This window comes from Biomphalaria glabrata, chromosome 7, assembly GCF_947242115.1.
Source record: "Biomphalaria glabrata chromosome 7, xgBioGlab47.1, whole genome shotgun sequence".
NCBI classification, from domain to species: domain Eukaryota; kingdom Metazoa; phylum Mollusca; class Gastropoda; family Planorbidae; genus Biomphalaria; species Biomphalaria glabrata.
The window spans coordinates 5,172,249-5,195,350 of NC_074717.1; the positions used below are offsets into that span (position 1 = coordinate 5,172,249).

The 23,102-nt window shown below is 36.8% G+C and overlaps 2 protein-coding genes across 9 annotated transcripts in view; one reads left to right on the plus strand and one right to left on the minus strand.

Annotated features, from left to right (window-relative positions):
* Nucleotides 1-781: 781 nt before the first annotated feature.
* Nucleotides 782-10,901, plus strand: LOC106065420 (uncharacterized). 2 transcript variants are annotated; one of them, XM_056036320.1, is made up of 6 exons: nucleotides 782-1,010; nucleotides 1,177-1,347; nucleotides 4,158-4,318; nucleotides 5,978-6,284; nucleotides 6,819-7,029; nucleotides 8,023-10,901. In XM_056036320.1, the coding sequence occupies exons 3-6, from the start codon at nucleotides 4,232-4,234 to the stop codon at nucleotides 10,034-10,036; spliced, it is 2,619 nt and encodes an 872-aa protein (XP_055892295.1). In that variant the 5' UTR covers nucleotides 782-1,010; nucleotides 1,177-1,347; nucleotides 4,158-4,231; the 3' UTR covers nucleotides 10,037-10,901. The 2 variants fall into 2 exon arrangements, with proteins under 2 accessions (XP_055892295.1, XP_013079683.2); XM_013224229.2 differs by lacking the exon at nucleotides 1,177-1,347.
* Nucleotides 10,902-12,867: 1,966 nt separating this feature from the next.
* The window catches only part of LOC106065422 (G1/S-specific cyclin-E-like), a 36,494-nt gene continuing 26,259 nt past the window's right edge, over nucleotides 12,868-23,102 (minus strand). For 5 of the 7 annotated variants that reach the window (XM_056035978.1, XM_056035977.1, XM_056035979.1 and 2 more), the window contains 8 exons: nucleotides 20,224-20,420; nucleotides 19,941-20,076; nucleotides 18,916-19,062; nucleotides 18,556-18,651; nucleotides 18,156-18,302; nucleotides 17,777-17,888; nucleotides 17,368-17,525; nucleotides 12,868-16,752 (listed from right to left, as the gene is read on the minus strand). In XM_056035978.1, the coding sequence (XP_055891953.1) occupies nucleotides 16,594-16,752; nucleotides 17,368-17,525; nucleotides 17,777-17,888; nucleotides 18,156-18,302; nucleotides 18,556-18,651; nucleotides 18,916-19,062; nucleotides 19,941-20,076; nucleotides 20,224-20,420 (1,152 nt within the window). In that variant the 3' untranslated portion in view covers nucleotides 12,868-16,593. Of the gene's footprint in view, nucleotides 16,753-17,367; nucleotides 17,526-17,776; nucleotides 17,889-18,155; nucleotides 18,303-18,555; nucleotides 18,652-18,915; nucleotides 19,063-19,940; nucleotides 20,077-20,223; nucleotides 20,421-21,703; nucleotides 21,859-22,340; nucleotides 22,611-23,102 lie in introns of those variants that run through there. The other 2 variants (XM_056035983.1, XM_056035981.1) reach the window with 2 other exon arrangements.

Consider the following 23,102-nt stretch of genomic DNA (forward strand, 5'->3'; position numbering starts at 1 on the left):
AGCTGATTATCTCGCTGAGAAAAGAATTATAAGCTCGTTAAACACATGGGGGAAAACTCTAGTTTGAAGAATTTTTCAAATTATAAAAAAAAAAACAATAATAATTAAATTGGGCTGGAGAACTAGGCCTAGATCTAGATCCAGCATGGGTTTTGAAAGGACTATCACGTTCGTGAAAGAATTTTCACACGTAGAGAACTATTGATTGAAGAGTTTAATAAATTTATGTGGTAACAAATTGTGCGCATCGTGTTTTAAGTCTAGTTGTAAAGACCAATCATTGTATATTATGAAGTCTAGTAGATCTATACATTCGCTTAACCAGAATTCTTTTTCGGGAAGGGGGGGGGGGGGGGGTTGGGTACTGGGTAAAAAATATTTAATCTAACATTCATTAGTTATTATGAGAAAAAAAAATCACTCTATAAGTTGTATAAATGAGTTATTGTCTTTTTAAATAAGTATTTTTAATGTTTTTCTCGTTTAAAAAGTTTCCTCCCCTTTATGCCTGTAGATACGTTTTAGTAGCTACAATGCGCTTTATTGAACTGTATATAGCGGGTTTACATATACTAGACAGCAAGTAGTATAAAACTGGGGGATATAATAGTCCTACAAGTTTTAAGATCTCAAAGGTTGAATACTTCTAATTATTCAAATTTTCATCCCGTATATACATAATTGCGATTATCAGAACTTGTCATAAAAAAGTCGTGATGAATCTGCAAAAAAAAAAAGGATGTCTTCATTAGGATGTTGCTAGTATGTCCTAATCGTTTATCAGACAGAGTCTGATAACACCGCCCTCTATGTCAACAAATGTGTTAAAAATATGCTTTGTCTCATACCGCTAGATGGCAGACTTGTCGTTGCTCTATGTGATTCTTTTCAAAGGGATTATTGAAATTATGTCTCTAGAATCAAGAGTTACGGATTTATCTGTTTTTCCAAATGGTCGATAAAGTTTTTGTTGAGTTTTTTTTTAGATTTGATTTCAAACTTTTCGAAATGTAAGTGTTATTGTTCTTTTTATTATTATTATTACTATTTTGAATATATAATTTTAGGTTCGTGTTTACATGCTTAAAGATTTAGATTTAATCAAAACTTTTCTAAAAAATTGTAAATGTAGGTCGTAGGACGTAAGCATCCTTTTTTTTTTTTTCTTTTTTGAAGCAACGTCTGTACTTTATAAGATAAGATACGACACTGGTCATTGCCGAACTGGCGTGTACTGTCACTGGTCACGATTGACCGCTCGTCTAGCGCTGGACTGGGATGATTTGAGTAGGCTAAAAACACACACAGTTACGACCATCTGTGTCACCACCAGGTTTATAACAATAGGTAAAACTTGATTGTCGAGTTGCTGTATGTTTATTGCAATGTCTGTATTTTATAAGATAAGATAAGATAGGTAAAACTTGATTTTCGAGTTGCTGTATGTTTATTGCAATGTCTGTATTTTATAAGATAAGATAAGATAGTTAAAACTTGATTTTCGAGTTGCTTTATGTTTATTGCAATGTCTGTATTTTATAAGATAAGATAAGATAGGTAAAACTTGATTTTCGAGTTGCTTTATGTTTATTGCAATGTCTGTATTTTATAAGATAAGATAAGATAGGTAAAACTTGATTCTCGAGTTGCTTTATGTTTATTGCAATGTCTGTATTTTATAAGATAAGATAAGATAGGTAAAACTTGATTTTCGAGTTGCTGTATGTTTATTGCAATGTCTGTATTTTATAAGATAAGATAAGATAGTTAAAACTTGATTTTCGAGTTGCTTTATGTTTATTGCAATGTCTGTATTTTATAAGATAAGATAAGATAGGTAAAACTTGATTCTCGAGTTGCTTTATGTTTATTGCAACGTCTGTATTTTATAAGATAAGATAAGATAGGTAAAACTTGATTCTCGAGTTGCTTTATGTTTATTGCAACGTCTGTATTTTATAAGATAAGATAAGATAGGTAAAACTTGATTCTCGAGTTGCTTTATGTTTATTGCAACGTCTGTATTTTCATTTAGATCTATAGAGTTTTATAATTAATGTTCTACTTCTTATATATCGAATTAAGTCTAAATGCAGCTAAAAGATAGGCCCTCAGCGGCGTAGTTAGGGATTTGGGGGTGGGGGGGGGGCTTGACCCCTTTAGGCAACCCTGCATTTTGACATTCGATATCATGACATGAGTTAATGGCGTAATATTTAATGTAAAACAAATTTTACCCTCCCCCCCTCAAATTTGAACCCCGCCCTAGTTACGCCACTGTAGGTCCTATATCTTTTAAGTATCGCACTTTAGTGTCATAAACGCAAATGGTTGGCGATATGACGAAGTCCTTAATACTCTGCAAGACCTTCCTGCAGGTGACAATACCAGGGAAAAGAAAGAGAGGCGGACGGAGAAAGCGATAGAATAATATTGAAAGAGTTAAGGTAAAACTGCAGGGGTGGCCTTAGATAACTGGAGACTCTAGGCGAAAGGAATATGGTGGCCCCCAAATGAATTTTGAAAAATAAATAGCGAAATAATAAAATTATGCAATTTATTCAAAACCTAGAATACTTCCACGATTACATTGATGACAAGTTTGTGGGCTATTTTAGCCATGAGACAGTGCTCTCCAACATCTGGTTGGGCATTGTGCAGACCGCTAAATACCCTCGTTAACCATTAGTATAGGACGACGTTAACTTAAAATCATCAGCCATATGTACCACGAATCTGTTCATAGGAATAAAAGTAATATGAGTTCTAGAAAACCATTTAATCAATCAATCTTGTTTTTTTTCTTTCCACTCTATCTTGGTTCAGAATCTTTAATGATTACACACGACAATTCTGAATTGGTTGACAATGTATCGCTTTCTGCAATAAAAATGCTCGGGTCTGGGTTTAACGTCTAGGCTATTACTGGTCTTGCATGTTCCAACAAAAATTAAAATTTGGCCGCGTGGATCGGATTGGTCATGGCCGCATTTTTATATTCTTGCGAGTCTTGGACGCTGACTGCAGAACTAGAGAGGAGGATCCTAGCCATGGAATTGAGATGCTACATAAGGATCCTAGGTCTGTAGGTCACATTTAAAAACCACATCACAGACAAAGAGATTACAGACACAAGATCTTCGGGGCTAGCAATGACCTTCCTTCAGGGAACAGTACCAGGAAAAGGAAGAAGAGGGAGACAGAGAAACGATGGGAAGACAACATAAAAAAATGGACGGGGCTGCTATTGAAAGAGGTTCTATCCATGGCAAAAGACAGAGAGGAAGGGACAAAGACGTTCGACAAATCCTGTGTGGTGCCCTAAAGGTCCAACAGACTAAGGGACAGGTGAAGGATAGGATTGGTGGAGGGCAAGTTTTGAACCCGGGACCATTGAGACATGCCGAAGCGCATACCACACGAGTCTTATCTTATCTTATATAATACAGACGTTACTTCAAAAAAGAAGATGATTACGTCCTACGCGTCATGCATTCAGTCATGCATATTAACCAATGAACTAAATTCTGCCAAGTCTCTGGTTTTCATGGCTAGCTCAGGCAACCCATTCCATGCTCTAATAGCACTAGGGAAGAAGGAGTATTTGTACAAATTTGTCCTAGCATATGGGACGAGAAATATGCCTTTATCTTTGTGTCTTTCAGAGTATTTTATTAGATTTTGTTTTTGTATTTGAAGATTATGGTTCAGTGTTTTATGTATAATAGCTACTTTATTTTTGCGTCTTCTGTCCTGAAGGCTTTCTGAATTTAGTGATTTAACTAAAGGTGTTACTCTATTTTGTGTCTGTTCCAGTTTCTTAATGTTTTCTTGAGTTGAGGGGTCCCAAACGGAGGATGCATATTCTATTATTGGCCTAACCAAGGTTAAATAACATTTTAGTTTTATGTTCTTATTTGATTTATAGAAATTTCTTTTAATTGGCAGCTATCCTGTTGAAGGCCATCTCACACGTTCCCTCTCGTCCTGCCATTTTCTCTCATTCACAAAAGTTGTGTCAATAATTGAAGGGAGTGTTCATTGATACCGCTACGAGCTCGGATATGAAGACAGCACTATATCTTAACAGTGGGTGCTCCCTGCGTGTTCTTAATTTCTATATTGGTCAATACTGATAAAAATATTTTCATTCACAGAGTTGTTGTTCTTCATATTTATAACCTCAAACCATGGCCTGGACACGTGACAGAACTGACTAAGACATCATCACATGAAGATGTTATTTGACTCACCAACTCAAAAATTCGGTTACCTCGACATCAAACAATCATCAAAAGTCAAAGGGAGAAAACTGAAGGTAAATGTATATTTATACAAGAAACCAAGAGTTGATTCCCTTTATTTTATTTAATTTTTTGCTTTAAAGTAATCTGTACCAATGTAGGCGGCAGACCTTCCCACTTATGTCTATATTTTTTTTAAAGAGGACACTCAGTTGCAACATTATAAGTTGCCGTGACAACTATTTCAAAGATAATTAGATTGTATTTGTACTCCCTTGTGGAGGCATTGCTATTTATAACTACCATCAACAAGGGGAGAAAACTTTGTTTATTTATTACTTCTTGGTCCTTATAAACCATTTTCTTACTGAAAATAATGCGCCAAATAAAAATAAAGGTGTGGCCGTTTAAATAAGTAGCTCATTTTTTTCTGACGGCCTAAATTTTCTTAGAAAAGTTAAAATAGAGTTTAATGGTATCTGGTCTAAAGCAGATATTTTAGTGGAGCTAAATCCGGCCAACACGTAATTCTGTACGTTTTATTATAGTCGATAATACATAAAACAAACCAGTGGCGTAGCTAGAATGGGGGGAGGGGTGGGGGAACGGGGGTTCCAAATTAGAAAATCCCCCCGGGCCCCGACTTGAGGGGAGGGGGAACCCCATTGAGCAACCGAAATTTGTTTTTACATTAAATATTATGCCATTATCTCATGTCATGATGTCGAATGTCAAAATGCAGGGGCCCCCTTAAAGAGGTCAAGCCCCGTGGTCCCCCACATCCCTACCTACGCCACTGATACAAACTATAATATTTATCTTTACACACATATGGCTAATCACTTTAATAACTTTAAATAATCTTCAAAAATCTTAACTTAAAAAAAATGTTAGATCTACAATCATAATGGAACAAATAACGAACTTCACAAATTCAAACTCCAACGCGGAGCATTTTTTAACAACAAATCTCACAATGCAATTAAAACTTTTCATACTCCAAATCTCACAATGCAATTAAAACTTTTCATACTCCAAATCTCACAATGCAATTATCATCATCATCATCAAACTCCATTAGAGTGAGGGCTTGAGAGGCTCAAATCCTCTCTTGCAAAAGCCCTGGACAGAAACCCTGCTGTCTTGCGTAGTGCATGAATGTCTGGGGCAGTCAAGCAGAATATGAGGCACGGTTTCCTCTTCTTCCCCGCAGCGAGGGCACCGTGAATCGAAATTTGGCCATAGCCGCGAGAAATATGAGCCAACAGGACAGTGGCCTGTCCTGCACTGTGCTATAATAGCTTGCTCAGGCCTGGACAGCCTCCACCACGGGGAAGTGCGGTCAGGGCGCCTTATGCGCTCCCAGACTCCACGGGCTTTTTGGGACTTGTCCCAGCACTCAAACCACTTTTCCATTTCTGTTTTTTGTATTATAGCCATGGCTTGATGAAAGCTTACAGCCTGATCAGTGGGTGGAATTTGCCCTCCTTGGTGGGCCAAAGAGTCTGCGATTGTGTTGCCAGTCGATGCAATTAAAACTTTTCATACTCCAAATCTCACAATGCAATTAAAACATTGATATTTTCTGGATTGCGAAACTACTATATCAACATTCTATTAATAACGATGTGAGGATTTGATTGTGTACAAAGTTTTTGACTCAATGATTCGAAAATCCAAAACTGTTCCTCAATGTGAACGCAGCTTAACATTGGCCTGGTTCTCTTCTCTAGACATGGCGGAGGCGCTGGTTAGTTCTGACCAAGATGACCAACATGTCCAACGACGAGTTCGTTGCCAAGCTGGACCTGTACACCAGCGAGTCCAGCTGGAAAAGTCTGGACAATGAGAAGACCACCTTCATGCTGGAGAACATCTCCTGCATCCAGTCGGCCAAGTCCAAGACGCACCCCAACGCCTTTGAGATAGTGGAGAAGCAGCCCATCCTCGTGCTGAGCGGCGCCACCGACCTGGAGTCCTACAGTTGGATGCTGACCCTCCAGCAGATGTTAACTCCAGAACAGATAGAGACTAAGAAAGGTAAGACTTTCAAACATAAAAAAAATCGTGTTTAAAATAAAGGAAGAAAAAAAACACAACGATACGAATATAAGTTACATAAAAAAGCGACGAATAAGCCTAAAATACATAATAATATGCTGGTATATGTATTACTAGCGGTCTAGCCCGGCATTGCTTGGGGTTTTAAAAGGATATTAAAAGTCTGAAAATTATTATCTTGTTAAAGAAGTGCTCGTGCCTGAATACCAAATTATGAATGATTAAGGAGTTTAAATTATGATTTCATTTAAACAAACAAGTTATACTGTAACGAAACAAAGAATAAATTATTCCAAGTGCGAATAATAATAATAATAAAAGGAAGTAATATCAATCCTATTTTATGAACAATAAACAATATAATAATTAAGAGCTTCTTGAACTCTGGAATGGTCAGCACTTGATTCTAGTTCGATAATCTAGTTTTACAAACATCAGGGTTATTTATGAAGCCATGCAACCGCCAATACTTATAAAAAATTTAAGTTGATACAATATTCTTATCTCAAACAGATAGCTACATTGTGAAGGTCTTTGACAATGAGTACTCCCAGAAATGGAATCTAAGCGGGCAGATGACAATGAACGTCTCCCCGGCATGCATCAGCCTGGTCGACACTCAGTCTTGCATCATCAGTTGGGCTCTTAGCACTCTGATTCGGTTTAACGTGGAGAAGAATCCAATCACGGGACTTACAGATGTGCTGATGATCGAGTGTGGACCGTGAGTATTCATTTCAGATCAACAGTGGATACTTTGATGGATATAGATTAGAATTGGGAGCAGTGGCGTAGCATTGTACCAGTGGGTGTCATTCGGCCAGCACAACGACCAACCAGCAACCCTTTCGTCATGTACCAATTAAAAACCCCGGTCTACACCAGGATTTGACTTGGAACCCCCGATTCGGAAGCCAAGCGATTTACCACTCAGCCACCGCGCCTCAAGTATTAGTACATTTACACAAATGCATTTAATGTAGGTTCATCGTTTTGTGAAACATAATGTCCTAACGCCATGGGACACCCATTTCAGTTACGACTTCTTACAAGTAATTGTGTCCTGACACCCTGGGAAGGCCAATTCTGTTACGATTTCTTACAAGTAATAGTGTCCTGACACCCTGTGACACCCAATTCTGTTACGACTTCTTACAAGTAATAGTGTCCTGACACCCTGGGACACCCAATTCAGTTACGACTTCTTATAAGTAATAGTGTCCTGACACCATGTGACACCCAATTCTGTTACGACTTCTTACAAGTAATAGTGTCATGACACTCAACTCTTGTACATCTTTTACGGTAATAAACGACTCTCTTTCAATGACCCCTTTCGGTCGCCTAATAGTCATGGGCCCACACGCAATGAACCCCTTCGCGGCATGGTTACTACGCCACTGACTAAGAGAGCGAATGGCGAATAGAATGAGTTCTTGAGAGGACAAAAGGTGTGTGAATAGGACAACAGGCGTGCTAATAGATTTTGTTTTAAGCTGAGTGGATATGGATTCGTGTTTTGAATGAATGACGTGACAAACTTGTATTTTTAACCCTTAAAACGCGTGTGGTAGTTAAGCCTCTAAACATCAGAATTGTAATTCCATTCATTGTAAAACAGCTCAGCACTTTAAGGGTTAAATAAAAGTAGAAAAGAACACGTTAGATGTTGCCTATATGATTCAATTAAATACAAAATCCTTTTATTTTATTCCAGGCACTCGCCCACTGGTCAGAGCTGTTTTAAGTTTTCGAGTGACGAAGCTCAAGAAATCCTTAGCGCCATTCGGCAGTCTATCTGCCTAGCCCTAGCCCAGAAGCAAATAGCCAGAAAGTCCAGCAACACGAGACCAAGGACCGTTTCAGTGACGGTCAGCGAAAAGGGATTCCAGCACCTCCTGGATACCATCCCTGTCGTCATCGACCCGTCACGTGATCGGTCAGAGTCGGACAGCTCCAATTCCCTGACGGGGACGTCTCCAACATTGTCCGTCTCGCCGTCTGCAATCAAACAAGAAATTTACTCATCCAGTATTGGGCGGCAGTCTAGCAGTAGAGTCAACGCGGAGCAAGGGGTTACTGTTGGGAGAACCAGCTCTGAGCTGGAGGCCTTGGTGGAAAGCGATGAGCAGCTGACCACGGATCTGGCAGATCAGCTGGAAGTACACAAAAACGAAGACAACACAGCTGCCTCTCAGACTCCCAGCAAAGACACGGGATACAGTGTCATAAAAGCGGTCCCTTCATTAGCCCAGGTGAACTCCAGCGTCCTGTTCTCAGCCCATTCCGAAAAAAATCTTCAGATCGCATCCAAAAACCTGAACTCTGAAAATTCACATCATTTATCAGAAGACATTAACTTAACCTCGAGGAAATCAGACGAGCAAGCTCATTACGAATCGACAACGTCAGACCTGAAGCTTAACAGCACTGCATCTATCCGGACTATGACACTTCCTTTGATGAAAGACGACAAACGATCCGTCCCTCACTACCAAGAAATCAAAACCAAAGACTCTTCCACGCCAAAAGAAGACACCCCCAAGAAAAGATCCAGCAGCACCGGTGATCTTCAGGTGAACCTGAAACACTCCGAGTCGGACTTTGAGAACGATTACGAGGAACTGGACGAGCTCCGGGCTTCAGTCCAAAGGCTTAAACTCAGCAAGCAAAGCGACTCTCCTCCAGCATTGCCTGCTAGGCCAAGCGCCAAGAACTTTGTGCACAACAAACTTAACAGCTCTGCCAGAATGAACACGAAAAAGAAGCGTCCGTTTTTTAAACGCTCGGAAAAGTCCGTTCGGCATTCCGACGAAGACGTTTCTCAGAAGTCGGATATAAAAATGTGCATGTGCAGTGACATTGGGGCCGAGAGACTTCCCTTTGTATCTGACAGTGGGTTTTGCGTTGTTTGCCAAGGCATCGTGGAGTTCCAGAAGCCGAAAAAACGTGTCCCCAGCAAGGAGAACGTTCTAGGCAGCACTCACTCCAGCTTGAACGACTTGTACAGTAGCATTCCGGAAGTGAGCACCAATCTGACCAAAAGGCGGAGATCTTCAGACATAACACCAGTGTCCTCTTCTTTTTATGCCGCTTGCGATATTTCGCTGACGGACATTAAAAAACAAACGTCGCAAAACTGTTCGGCTACAGCCGTGACGGATTCTGGTAGCCAAGATGACGATGGCGCATGTGCGTCAAAAATTGTACCCAAACCTCTTCAGTACAACGCTTCCGATCCTTTGATCAGTTTTTTTGTAGACGATGAAAACTTCCTGTCTCACCCGATGGTTTCTGGGATTAAGGAATCACCACCCACACCTCCAACTACGCCCACACTGTCTCCGAACTTTGACCTTACTTTCCAGCAGATGTTGCTTGACTCACCAACGTCACATTTGCCAAGTTTACCATTTATCCATGGGAGAGAATCCATGCCACCAAGCAGCAGTTCTTTCCCAATCGCCTCCCCACAAACGCAGTTCCCGTTCGTATTTTTGCCTTTTCCTTTTAGTCCACTGTCACCTACACCCGGAATGTTGCCAGACGCCATGTTATGGAATCAAAGCACGTTCGGCTCTCGGAGTCCTGAGTATACTCCTGAAGACACAAGCTACATCAGTATGGAGGGCAGAAACTTCCAGAATCTGGAGGAGAAAGGACTTCGAAATGAAGATACCAGTGGGGTGTATGTTGGTCCCTCCCACAGATCTAGCGGTGACATTTTTTAAATGTTTTTTTGGCGGGTGGGGGGGGGGAGTAGGTGTGTGACAGCAGGCCACTCGCAGAACTGAAGAAAAAGGTTAACCGTGCATCTGTATTATAGGCTTATCAATGCCTAGATAATGACTTTTTAAATGTGTGTATGCAAGGATAGAAGACTGAAAGTTATAAGTATATATATAGGTATTGTAAAAGAGTTATTTAAACATTTCACACACGTAAATCTAGATATATCTGTGTTAAACATTGTCATCTAGTTTATGTTTTTTTTTGGTCTATCCGGTTACCCATGTCATGTTCGTAATCTTCTGAATCCTGAATGATTGTTTGCTGATGTTTTCTTGTGGCTTCAATATAAAAATCGAAATTAAATTTGTGTTTGATGCTGGCTGGCCAGTCTCAGTCCCATTTCAATTTTCTTGTTGATCATATGCAGACATATTCTTCATTGAGGTGCAGCGGTTCTCAGACTGTGGGGTTTAGTGCTCTGGACGACAGAAAAAGGAATTTCTGAAGCTCGGAATGTACACAAAAAAAAACCGCTTGACCTCATTCCGTCTTAAGGGCATCTTGCAAAGTTTTCCCAGACCCCTTATAATTGTCGATGGAGTGGTTCTTAAGTTTGTTGGGGGGTTTTTTGTCTAGGGGAGAGCGTCACATGAAAAGGTTTGAGAAACACTGGGGTAGTTTTATTAAACCGTTAATTATAGAAGATAATTATGTTGGTAATTCAACTGTTTTACAATGCAGACATTTTGTAAGCTTTATAAATATTTGAAAAGCATACTCATTTTTTTAATTCACTAGTATTAAAGTTATATAGGCCAGAATAATTGATGCATTATATAACTGCTATAAAAAAAAATTTATTCTACAAACCTATGGTTAATTTGTGTTTTCTTGTTTATTTTCTGGCCTGGATCTAGGTTTTATAGATCTAATGGACCTCATTCACCAATCGTAAACAAACAAAATTTAGCCACGTGATTCTCTATCTCTTCTATACAAATTACGATATAATTTTAATCAAAAATGGTTATCACATGACAGTTTTTTCCCCGTTGTTTTATCAATATTATCATGTGACTGTTCTTATTTGGTGAATGAGGTCCATTAAATTAGAGGGATCAGCTGTTACTATACTAATAAATATTACCTTCATTATCATGAATGACACTATATCTAGTGCATTACAGTTTGGACAATATATATAACATGATTAATGAATATGCTCGAAGAACTAAACTACTTTTCAACTGAAACAATAGATCCTAGATCTTAAATTGTAATACATCATAACTAGATCTACAAAACTAGTTCTAGATCTATAATCTAGCTATATATATATATATAATAATTATTATTATTATATGTCTCCTTCTGTCTCGAAAGGCAATGGATGCGCCCAAATGAGTCACTGGTTTTGGCTTAATCTTGAGACGGGGCAGAATCTGGTGTGGCTAATCAAGCCAATTCTAGAACGGCAGACTTTGCCACAATTCGTACATGTGTATGCCTCTGATTTAGGGCTAGCAGACAGGGCAGCTTTCTTTTTATCCCTCTTGATTAAAGCCGCTTCAATTCTTTTGTTCTCAGCAAGGGTTGTCCCAGCACGCACAGTCTGTCTCCGGTCTTTGGCTATGTTTTCCCACATACTTTCGCTGATGCCTGAGGCTCTCATGTCTCGCTTGCAGACATCTCTATATGTTAGTCTTGGGCGGCCCTTGGGTCTGACTCCTTCCACAAGCTCAGCATATAAGATATCTTTCGGGATTCTACCATCTGGCATGCGGGTGACATGTCCGAGCCAGCGTAATCTTCTTTGTGTCAGGAGAGCATACATGCTGTTCATATTGGCCAATCTTAAAACTTCCTGATTGGAGACATGGCCCCTCCAAGAGATGTCCATTATGCGTCTCAGGCAGCGCAAGTGGAAACTATTCAATCTGTGCTCTTGGTACATGTATGTTGACCAGCTTTCACTGCCATAAAGGAGAGTGCTCACAACACAGGCGTTGTAGACTAGGATTTTGGTCGCTGTGGTCAATTTACCATTTTCCCAGACGCGCTTGGAGAGTTTTGCCAATGCTGTGGTAGCTTTTCCTATCCTTTTTGTCAGCTCGATGTCTAAGTCTAGGTTACTGACAATTGTTGAACCCAAGTAGGTAAATTCCTGCACCACTGAAAGGGTGTGGTTCCCAATTTGTATTATAGGTATTTCTGCGACGTCTTGTGCCAGGATTTCGGTCTTGGAGAGACTTATAGTAAGGCTAAACTCTTGACAAGCAGCTGCTAAGGCGTTCACTAGCTTCTGTAGACCTCCTTGTGAGTGAGATACGAGTGCCGCGTCATCGGCAAACAGCAGCTCCCTTATCAAGATACGACGCCTTTTCGTTTAGGCTTCAAGACGTGCCAGGTTAAAAAGCCTTCCATCGGATCTGCTATGGATGTATATTCCGTCTTCCAGGGATTTAAAAGCACTGTCTCAAGATTAAGCCAAAACCAGTGACTCATTTGGGCGCATCCATTGCCTTTCGAGACAAAAGGAGCCATATATAATATAATATATATATATAATTAAATTAAATTACTGTTGGCCAGAAAGCAGGGAGATCAATTTAAATCAAATGTTAATAATTCAGGGTATTGGTGAGTTTTAAGTGCAGCCTGTAAATTTATTCAATAGATTCAAAACCCTGTCTAATACATAGATCATCTCAATTTAAGTGTTCACATCTAGTGCTTATATAAAATGGATAGCAAAAGAAGACAATAATTAGGCAGGCAGCACAAATAGCTCTTCTTTAAAAAGAAAAATATAAAAAAGCATGAACATAAATTGTGGAAATAAATAAACTTTTTATTTCTGCTTCATACATATTGCAATGGAATGAAGACAACATACAGAGCCGAGGAGGAACTCTTCAACTGAAGGAAACATCTTTGATTTCTGAATGAAAAACAACACTACAACATTTCTGCTGACAATATTAAACATTTTTTTTAAGTAACCATGACAACGAATAGGCTAAGTGGCATCATGGACACACACACAAAAAATTCAAATTTTATTTACTAGCTATGACAAGATAAAACATTATGGAAGAAATGTATACAAAATATTTATTTCAAAAAGTGATGTGGAAAAAGAAATTACAAAACAAAAAATAATTTCATTTCTAATTTATTTATTTTTATTTTTTCATATACAACAAATGTAATTACACTAGGACATGAATGTACATCGTAGTCTTACCACCAGGATTGTTTGCGTTGCAAAAAAAATGTATTATTAAATGAACTTGGTTTCACCAAAACGAAAAGCGGCAATTACAAAAAAAATATATTAAAAAACTGAGATTTAAGTGGCCTACAATCTGGTCAAATCTGAACACAAATATCTGACTCACAATATGGTGGCATACAATAATTGCAATAGTTGCTGCTGAATACAGATCTTGTTATAAAATCTACATGCCAGTTAACAAACAAAAAAAGTATATATAGTCTAGTTATTATGAGAATGTATGTATAAAATGCCTCTAAAAGGATTAATCCTGTAACAAAATTATGATGCTTATCTAACAGTTTTTATTTGCCTATTCAGCATCAATGCAAAAAAAATCTCCCCGTTTACAAATTATCCGGGGTATTTTTTTTTTTTTTGATGCCGTAATATCAAGACTATCAATGTTGATTGCACATCCCGCTTCACCTGTCACACAAGCACATGATCCCCACGTCAGGCAGGCTAGAGGTTGGCGAGGGAGGGTCCCATATTTCTCAACTCAATAAATAATTCACATGCACACTCTTATACATTAAGTCTTCGTGTGATTCTTCAACATCAATGACAATATTTCATTTCATGATTATGACCATGGATACGTAAAATATTTCAATGCTGCAAAAAAAAAAGGGCATGGAAGTCGGCAATAAATTAAATGACAATGTTAAGCACTCGCAACTTATCAGGCATAAGCATATATATATATATAGAATTAGACAATTCTCTGATCTCAAGTTCACCATTTAAAAAAGGAAAGCTCTTACATTTAAAAAAAAAGTAGCCGAAATTCTAAAAGCGAATAAATATTTCATTCAAGAAAATACATAATATGCATTGTACAAGTTGACAAACAAGTGATAAATATCTATATATACTATCTAGGTCAGAAAACAATTCATTCCAGAATTATATTATCAGCAGCAAAGGTTCATCATACAATGAATACAGACACATATTTCTTATAAACATAATGACGCATACAAGCTAAAATTTTTTTTTCTGTTTAAATTTTTTTATTTATTCAGAATACCTGAAACATTCAGACATACATTTTAACATTTTTAAGCCACTGCCACACAACTTGAGTTCCTATACAGCCTTAATAACATAGAATCTATAGTTCAAGAGTAGCCATTCATCAAAATGCTGTTTAAATGCCTAGAAATGCCATTACAATACAAGATAAGATGATTTTACAATGCCCTTGGAGGTAAGGATCAACCCACAAAGCATTTACAAATCACAATACATTGACAACAATGTTCTAATTAGCAACAGAAGAATCTAACATTTTTTTTTGAAGATAAATTTTAACCTTTAGTAACTTTTACAAACTTCAACAATTAGTTTTAACAAATATTTTCATACTTAAAAAAAGTAATTCAAAGTTTTAAGCAAATACATCTGAAATTAAAAAAAAAAAATTCCATTAGAGGAGTTACATAGTGGTCTGAGAGCTTTATGTGTAATGCCCATACTAGTATGAAATATGAAGTCAACAGAACTAAAAATTTGGATGCAGATAATGAACTCTTGGTAAGAATGAGGTATAAAGAATGAACATTTTGAACCATCTTAAATAAGTCATGTGCCAGATCTGGGTTTGAAAATGGTAACCTGTGCTTTACCCCCTGAAAAACCAGAAACTGTGGTACAGAAAAAAAAAAAAGACTTGACATAAAGATCACTAAAATTTGTTTGAAATCACACAATATGATGAAATGAGCTTTACAAAACACCCGATTGCAACAATGTATTTATAAAAGCTGTTTGAAAATGACATTCAGTGATAAAAAAAAATAACTCAGCATTTAAATTTAAAAATATTTCGCAGCAATTAAAAAAAAAATAGTTGCAATGTTTGTTTTAATTTTAATTCACTGCTGGGTTTGGAAGTAATACTGTTCGGAAAACAGTTAATCCACTATTGAAATAGTTATCTTTACAAACTCTTTCAGACATCACATTACAGAAATAAAAAAAAACTTATAACTATATCAAGAACGAAGCATGGTGTGAGAAAATAAGGCAGCAATTAAATAAAATTGTAAACTTCATGTCACTAATAAGGCACATGGGTAGAAAATAAAAAAATTTCTCATACAGCACATCATGATATCCCTATAATTTTTAAAAAAATTGTGAACACCAAGTCAGCCGAGGCCATTACTATTAAAGAAAGCCAATAAAGCACCATGCAGAGAGGAGCTAGGCTTAATACAAATTTTTTTTTTAATTTCAACAGCTGAGCAGAGTCCAGCAACCAAAAAAAAATTATCACTATGCAAATGTTCACATTTGAGTTACGACAGTCAGATCACTTGGGGGAGGGGGGGAAAAGTGGTACTCTTACATAAATTTCTCAGAATTTCATTGAAAATAAATTTGTATGTACACTATGTACTGGTGTAGTGTCAGTACCAACTCCATGGTATAAACTCAGATAGTAAAGCACATTGTTAACTGCACTGACACATATTCCTGCATTACATTAAAACACAATCATATTTTAATAAAACAACCATAAAAATGCATTTAATCTTATACATTCATTAAATTTTTTCAAACCAATGTCCAAATTTATTTTGTTTTCCAATTTCATTATAACCTTCTGAAATTCTAATAACCTTTTAAAAGTGATTTTAGGTGGAAATCACTTTTTCAAAAATGGATACTTGAGCACTAAAATTATGTAAAAGCAGATGGAAAAAAAACAACAACACTTGTCTAACTAATAAAATGAAACAATTTTACACTGATTTAAACTGTGAATTAATCTTTTGAATATGTAGCATCAAGGGCTGATGCAAGAAGTGACTAATTATTATGGTCAGTGACTTAAACCCAAGTTACAAAAAAAAAAAAAGAGGATGAGCATTATATTCTAAGTACATACACAAATTAGCTAGCCTCAATAATTGGTCCCTCGACTTAGCCCATAGAATACATTTCATTTCAAACACATCAACAAAACACAAAGACATGGCAATGTTAGTCAGCTAGTACTAATTCATTAACAAATTATAATACATCATCTTGGAACATTTATTATCTTGTTTTATTTCTAACAAACATTGGTCCCAAATCATTTCAGTCACAAAATTTATGTAGAAAAAAAAAAGGTCAGTAAAGTCATAATTACATACCCACACATATAATCCAAAGTCAGAATATACACACATATCCATACATCCCACATTGTTCAAAAGAGAATTTCTTTGTTGATTCAGTCCATGTCAGAAAGACTTTTAAATTGGTGATCAGTTTAAAGCAGTGTTAACTGCTTACAGGTTCCTCGTCTGTGAATTCTTCTGTTGGCCTGGTTTTGTTGGCTGGCGGTGTTAGGAGGCCAACCAGCTGAGCAGAGAGATCAAGAGAAGTTGGCGATTCTTTTTCTTTCTCTTTATAAGCTGCTTGGTGAACAGCAGCACGATCCTAGAAGATGACATTGAAGACTTAATTATGTTCAAATAAACATTTATCTGCTTGGTTTGAACTTAACGACAGAGCAATATTTTTTTTTTTTAAATCCTATTTGTTAAATAAATTATGATTACTATGTTTTGTTAAATTCTCAGAATGAGGAAATAAAACACTCTGTTGACATTGCAGCAATTTAGTTTTGACAACTAAGCTAGATTTTTTAAAGTAGAGCTAATAAATAAAATTTAAAAATAGGTATTGTAACAAATGGGTTAGTTTTGTCACAGAATTTGACAGTTAAATGACTCACAAATCATTCACAGCACAAATAACTCACTGGTGAGTCACAAGACTGTATAAATTCAAGACCTCAATGGTCAATAAAATATGAGACACTGTCCTGCTGGCTCATACTTTTCACGGCTATGGACAAATTTTGATTCACCCCCCCCCCAACCCGCTGCTGGGAACCGTGTCTCATATTCTTTTCGACTGCACCAGACAGCAGGGTTTCTGTACAGGACTTTTGCAAGACAGGATTTGAGCCCCTCAAGCCCTCATTCAAATGGAGTTTGATGATGATGAATGGTCAATAAAAATGTCCAATAAAAAAAAAAAACAACTTACCACCAGCGCCATGTCAACGTTGTGTGTCTGTATATTGTGGCAATCCTCTGCGTTGATATTCTGGAAAAACTTGATGGGAGACTGTCCAACGTCTAGTATTGCTCTAGCAAAAGGAGCCATCCACTTAATACAAGGATACAGATCTGCCCAGTTGTAGCCTAAGAAAAAAAAAAGAATTGCAACAATGAAATTTAAGAGATTAAAATCCTTTAACTGGTACAATTGTATTAAAACATCACTGGAAATACTTTTATGCTTCATATACTCAGTGTTTGATAGAACCAAGTAGAAGTCTCACTCTTGATCATTTGGATCAATAGAGATTTAAAAAAAAAAAAAAAAAAAATAGACCTTAACATGATGGCAATTTAATTTATTTTGACACCTATAGGCAATGACAGAAGTTTACCTGTAACTTCCATGACCAGTTCTTCATTTGTGTGGTGATAGAGAGCTGAGGCTGCGATGACGCTGTAGCGAAAGTTTAATGATCCGACATCCATCAGACTGAGATCACAGAGCTGTAAAAAAAAAATAATTTTTTTTTAAACGAGAATTAAAATTGGTATCTTTAGAAACTGCTTAACTGCATTTAATAGCTAATGAATATTACATAAGGTAGCCAGAAACAAGATAACAGACTAGTCACTTGGTGACGATTCAATCTGAGTCTTTGATAAAATAAATCTTAAAAATTTCTTCTTAACATGAATGTTAGAGACTCCAAACCCCCACTTTTTTTTTTATATACAGAAAATTTCAGGAGACAGCCGATGGGTTGGACTTACTCTAGATATCTGTATGAAAGCATGTGTAGAATACTGAGGAAACACAAAGCCTAACTCCTGGTCTTGGATGTGATCTATGTTGGCAACCTGGAGGTAGACGCCCAGCCAGGCATTTGCAGTCATGGGGGAAAGATTCCATTTCAAAGCCTGGTGTGAAATAAAAACAAACATCAAAATTATTGTCAGCATTCCACTATCATGTCACTTGCTGAAAAACATTGTACCGTTATTCTGTAACTATTTACAAATATTCTAGTGGTGGATTCCAAGTTATGCTCAGGACCTTTTACTTTTGCTAATGAGTTCTAACATACATGACACATCCTGCAATCTTAACGACAAACTGGTTTATTCTGATGAAATCATGCATTTGTTGCATGCATATTTAAACAAGTCTCACCTTAACTAGAATCATCTCTTGTCTGATAATTTCTGATTCAGAGCAAGCTGAGTCTGTGACATAAGCAAACTCCGTAAGCTTTGGGGGATAGATTTCCTACAGAAAAAAAAAAGGTTTTAACAACATAGTAAAAAAACAAAATTCAAGGAGTATCAGAAGAGATTGGTTGACCAGAAGAAAAAACTTGTTTTAAAAAAGCTCAGTAAAGCTATAAAATGTACTGAGGTTACATAAAACAATCAACAAGAATGTACATCTTCTCTAGAATTCGACAAAAGTAACTTAATATATAACAGGAAGATATTAACAAGATCTCGGCTAAACATTCTAAACTAAGTCACAACAACAATGAGTGCATACCTCCAGTTTAGCAGCCACAAAAAGTGCAGAAATGCCAATCAACTGAAGCTGTGTCTTAGGAATGTTTTTGGTAACACTCAGGTAACGATCAATAAAGTCTATAGCCAGGGCAAAGGTCTCTTTGTGTAACCTGTATACCTCACATACCTATACAGAAAAAAAAAACAATGTTCGGCACCTAAAAGATGAGTCGTTAGTTTAAAAAACCTGACTAAAGTGCATAGAGATTGTTAGTTATCAAATTAAAAGTGTAGCAAGAAAGACTTTCATTGAAACTGTTTCTACCAAAGGCAAAAGACAAGAGAGGAATGGAGAAAGATGGTCAACAGATCTTGTGTATGGCCCCCAATGGTCCAACAGACTAAGGGATAGGTGAAGGTGAAGAAAGGACTTGCTTGACAATTCACTAATTGATGACAATTCTATTTCTCTTAACACCCATGAGACAATTTTAAAAGCCTCCGATATTTGTACTGAAAAAAAAAACACTCTGGTTTACTCCCTCCCACGGTCTAAGCATTTGTCTATATCGCTTTTGTGTAACACATCTTTCTTGCTGTAACATAGCTAAGTGCACCATGGTCCAAGCTTGTTTGTGATCATGGGGGAGGGGGGGGATGTAGTGCCAATAGTTTGTAGTTTGTACTTTCTTGGATAGGAAATGCTTTTTGCAACTTTTCTGAATGCTTGCCCATTTAGACCTTGGAGGATAATCATGAAAAAAAAAAAAAGGTTATCAGGATAATACTGCTTAGGCGGAGATGTGCACACCTCTTAAAAAGAACATTAAAATGCATGGTTTTCAGAATTGTTAACACTGACACATCAAGTCTTTGCAGAGGGTGAAGGACAAAATACAAGAAGAATGATGAGCATTGAACGACCTGAGCAGCCAGGCGGCGGTGGGGAAACTTGATTTAGACCATTTGTAGTAGTACTCCCCATCCCCTGCTACAGACTTATGCTTAAATTTAGTTGCTGCTAGTGTCAAGTTGTGTAAACAAACTATAAAAACACAGGCATACCTCTGATAACCAGTCAAGCAGTATAGACCTCATACGTGGCTGTAATTCTGGATGATTTTCAAACAGGCCACAGTCTTTCTGAAACGTCAGTTCTTTCTTTAACATATTTGTCCACACCTCATTGGAGTCTGCCCAACTGTCAAGCAAAAGATTATGCAAGCATGAAAACTAACAATAAATATTTATACACTGTATTAAAATAGCAGCACATTATGTTGGTAAATAAAACTTATGACAAAAATTGTAATTTAAAAAAAAAAGAATGATTTAAATAAAAGCTTACTTGAAGCAGGGTAATGGACATCTTAAAGCATTGGGAGCTGTTGTGAATAGGTTGCGAAACCGCACCTGAAACTTCAGGGAGCGGAACTCTTCGAAACTGCTGTTTGTTCCTTGGCTTGGGTTTTCTATGTAGCCGTCAACTTCATCTTCTGTAGAGGAAGAGCCTGATGGTGGCTCTAGTCCAGGCGATACCCAATTCTGGAAGGAAATAAATAAATAAATAAATACAATGTAAGGCCTTGTCTTTTGTTCAAAGAGCTTGAAAGGGATGTAGCAAAAAAAAAACAAAAAACAAACTTATGTTAATGTCAAAATGTATAAACCATAAATAGATTTAAAACAATTTAAAACAATCGGGTTTTCTGAAAGAACAGTAAATCTAATGGATACATGTCATGCATTGGGGAAGTAAAGGTGCTGGTCACATGACATCTTTGTTAACAGCAGCCACAGAAGCTGTTTTACATATCTCGTCCCATAGATCACAAAGTCGTAAAAGGGTACTTTTATTTTTCTTCTTACTTTACTTACTATATTTTACAATCAAATTGAAAAGTAAAAGGTTTGCTATTCAATCAAAGTTATTTACTCCAAAACATGTTAAATTATTTCTTAACAAGAAAAACAGTAAAAAAAAAAAAACACAACAAAGCTTATACAAAGTGTAATTTTACCAATTAGTTTGGATCAGCCATGTTAATTAAATTTGTAATAGATCTAGACCAACAATAAATCTGTGCGATTAGAAATATTTTTTCTCGATTGATTTTGTTTAGTGCTATTTCATGCTTTTAACTTTCTCAATACGCTGTCATCCTAGCACTTGTCTGAACCATAGGGAACATGGGGATGGGGGCAAGGAAAAAGGTAGGGATATATGGGTGGATTTTACCATTATTATAAAAGCATTTTAAAAAAATAACGAGTTTAATTTGAACTCGTGGCTCACGCCTCCTTGGGCTGACATGCTAGCCACTCTGCACTTAAGACTAGAGAAGATTGTATGGTTATATATTGTTTGTTTCAATTTAGAGAAGCTTACTATAAAGGGGACTAATTCAGCCTAGACTTCCACTTCAGTCAAGTACAATTTCTTTCCTTGTTCAAGATACCAAACAAAATAATTATCAATAGTTAATTAACTAATAGATTAATTTTGTTTCATTGATTCCTATGTTGTCAGGTATAAAATAATTGTGCAAAATTTCAGCTTGATCTTGATTAAGTGTCAGAGAAATAATATGTACAAACTTTTTACTAGACAGAGTGAGTTGATATATTTGATCTATAACTATAAGCTTTGTTTAAATTTAGATCATTATTACAAGATAATGGATTAACTAAATATAAACTATCACTTAAATCACTATCAACACACAGTTATGAGATTATTATTGATTATATATAAATCATTAAATGGGAATGACTTCTAGATCTAGATCACATCTGGTCCAAGAACGATTTATTTTAATAGACCATGCCTCAAACAAATGCTTCTCTTTGTTTTCACAATGACCTATCTGGCAATATCGGCAACAATAGTCTTGGCTTTCAGTTGGGCTAGAGTCTGGACTGGATATCAACAACATTGTCACCCCTCTGTTTAGTGTGTCGGCCATTATTGTCAGGAGCAGATAATTTAGGCCCTTTTCCCCTCAACTTCTACTTAACCTTGTTTAGCAAGTTGCGTAAGAGATTATTAAGCATTAAGCCATTAAAGGGAAGCAGGCGACAATCTTCATTCAAGGCTTCCAATCAAAATATTGCGTCATTTACTTGAAATAGATATACTATCATATTCCTATCTGTCCACTTTATCAACACCGATGGTGAGTTGATTCCATGATCGACATTGAAGTATAGATCTAAATACTGATACCATTAAAATAAAGTAAACAATGGTCTTGTGAGGGTGTATTCTATAAAGCAGCACACTTGACACGTAGTTTTGAAATAACTAATAACACAAAAAAAAATAGTGAAGCTCTATATCTAGGACCTCTCACATGACATGGCATTGTGATAACGATGTCCGTAGCGATATTTATTGACATTTCGGTTTCTAGACACTTCACTGAAACTTTATAAAACACTTAGATTCTAGATCTATATCCTTACTTCCATATGAAGAGACTCCAGAGACGAACAGAAGGAGTTCATCCCAAAACAGTCAGGTTATGGTCATTAATCATTAAATCGCAATACTATTGCTTAACACAAGGCCAAGGAGGTATCTTGCTTGTTTGTTTTTTTTATAAGTTAACTTTTCACGAAAAAAAAGGTCGAATAATTCGCTGAACTGAAACACTCGTATCGAAGAAAAAGCGAGATTTAAATAAATGAATCAGTTCAACCAGGCAGTCCTCCATCGTCTGCTGAATAAATTAGGCTACGTGCGAATACTACTCTACAGGTGGTCATCGTCGACACCCCCCCCCCTCCTTCAACATGGCACGTCAGCTCACAATAAGGAGGGGTGTGGGGTGGCAGAGAGCTGCCATAAAAGTTACGTGGATTTTGCTAAATGTTTTACGACATAGCCCGAAGCACTTCCGACATTTCGGACACTGCAATGATTACACGTGATCGAGCGATGCTAAATTTAAACGCTGTAAAAGTCACCAAACTTCGATTGCGTCATCGCACAATATACTTTAGGCCAATCAAAGAGAAGACAGGAAATGAGCGAAATAAAAAAAAAAAAGCTTAAAGATAAAAGGAAAAATTTTCTCAAGAATACAAACTAAATTAATAAATAAGTTATATAAACGCAAATTTAATCATCACTTAGCAGAAGACGAAGACTTGGGCTGATGTCTTTCAAAAATTAGTATAGGCCTATTAAAGCTAGGGGGGGGGGGGTAATAAAACATCCTTAAT

What these genes read in the sequence shown, in the direction of transcription:
- LOC106065420 (XM_056036320.1), top strand. Translation starts at nt 4,232, where the DNA reads ATGAAGATGTTATTTGACTCACCAACTCAAAAATTCGGTTACCTCGAC. An exon ending in ACAGATAGAGACTAAGAAAG is followed by an intron (nt 6,285 to 6,818) that starts GTAAGACTTTCA and finishes TATCTCAAACAG; the next exon opens with ATAGCTACATTGTGAAGGTC. An exon ending in CTGATGATCGAGTGTGGACC is followed by an intron (nt 7,030 to 8,022) that starts GTGAGTATTCAT and finishes ATTTTATTCCAG; the next exon opens with GCACTCGCCCACTGGTCAGA.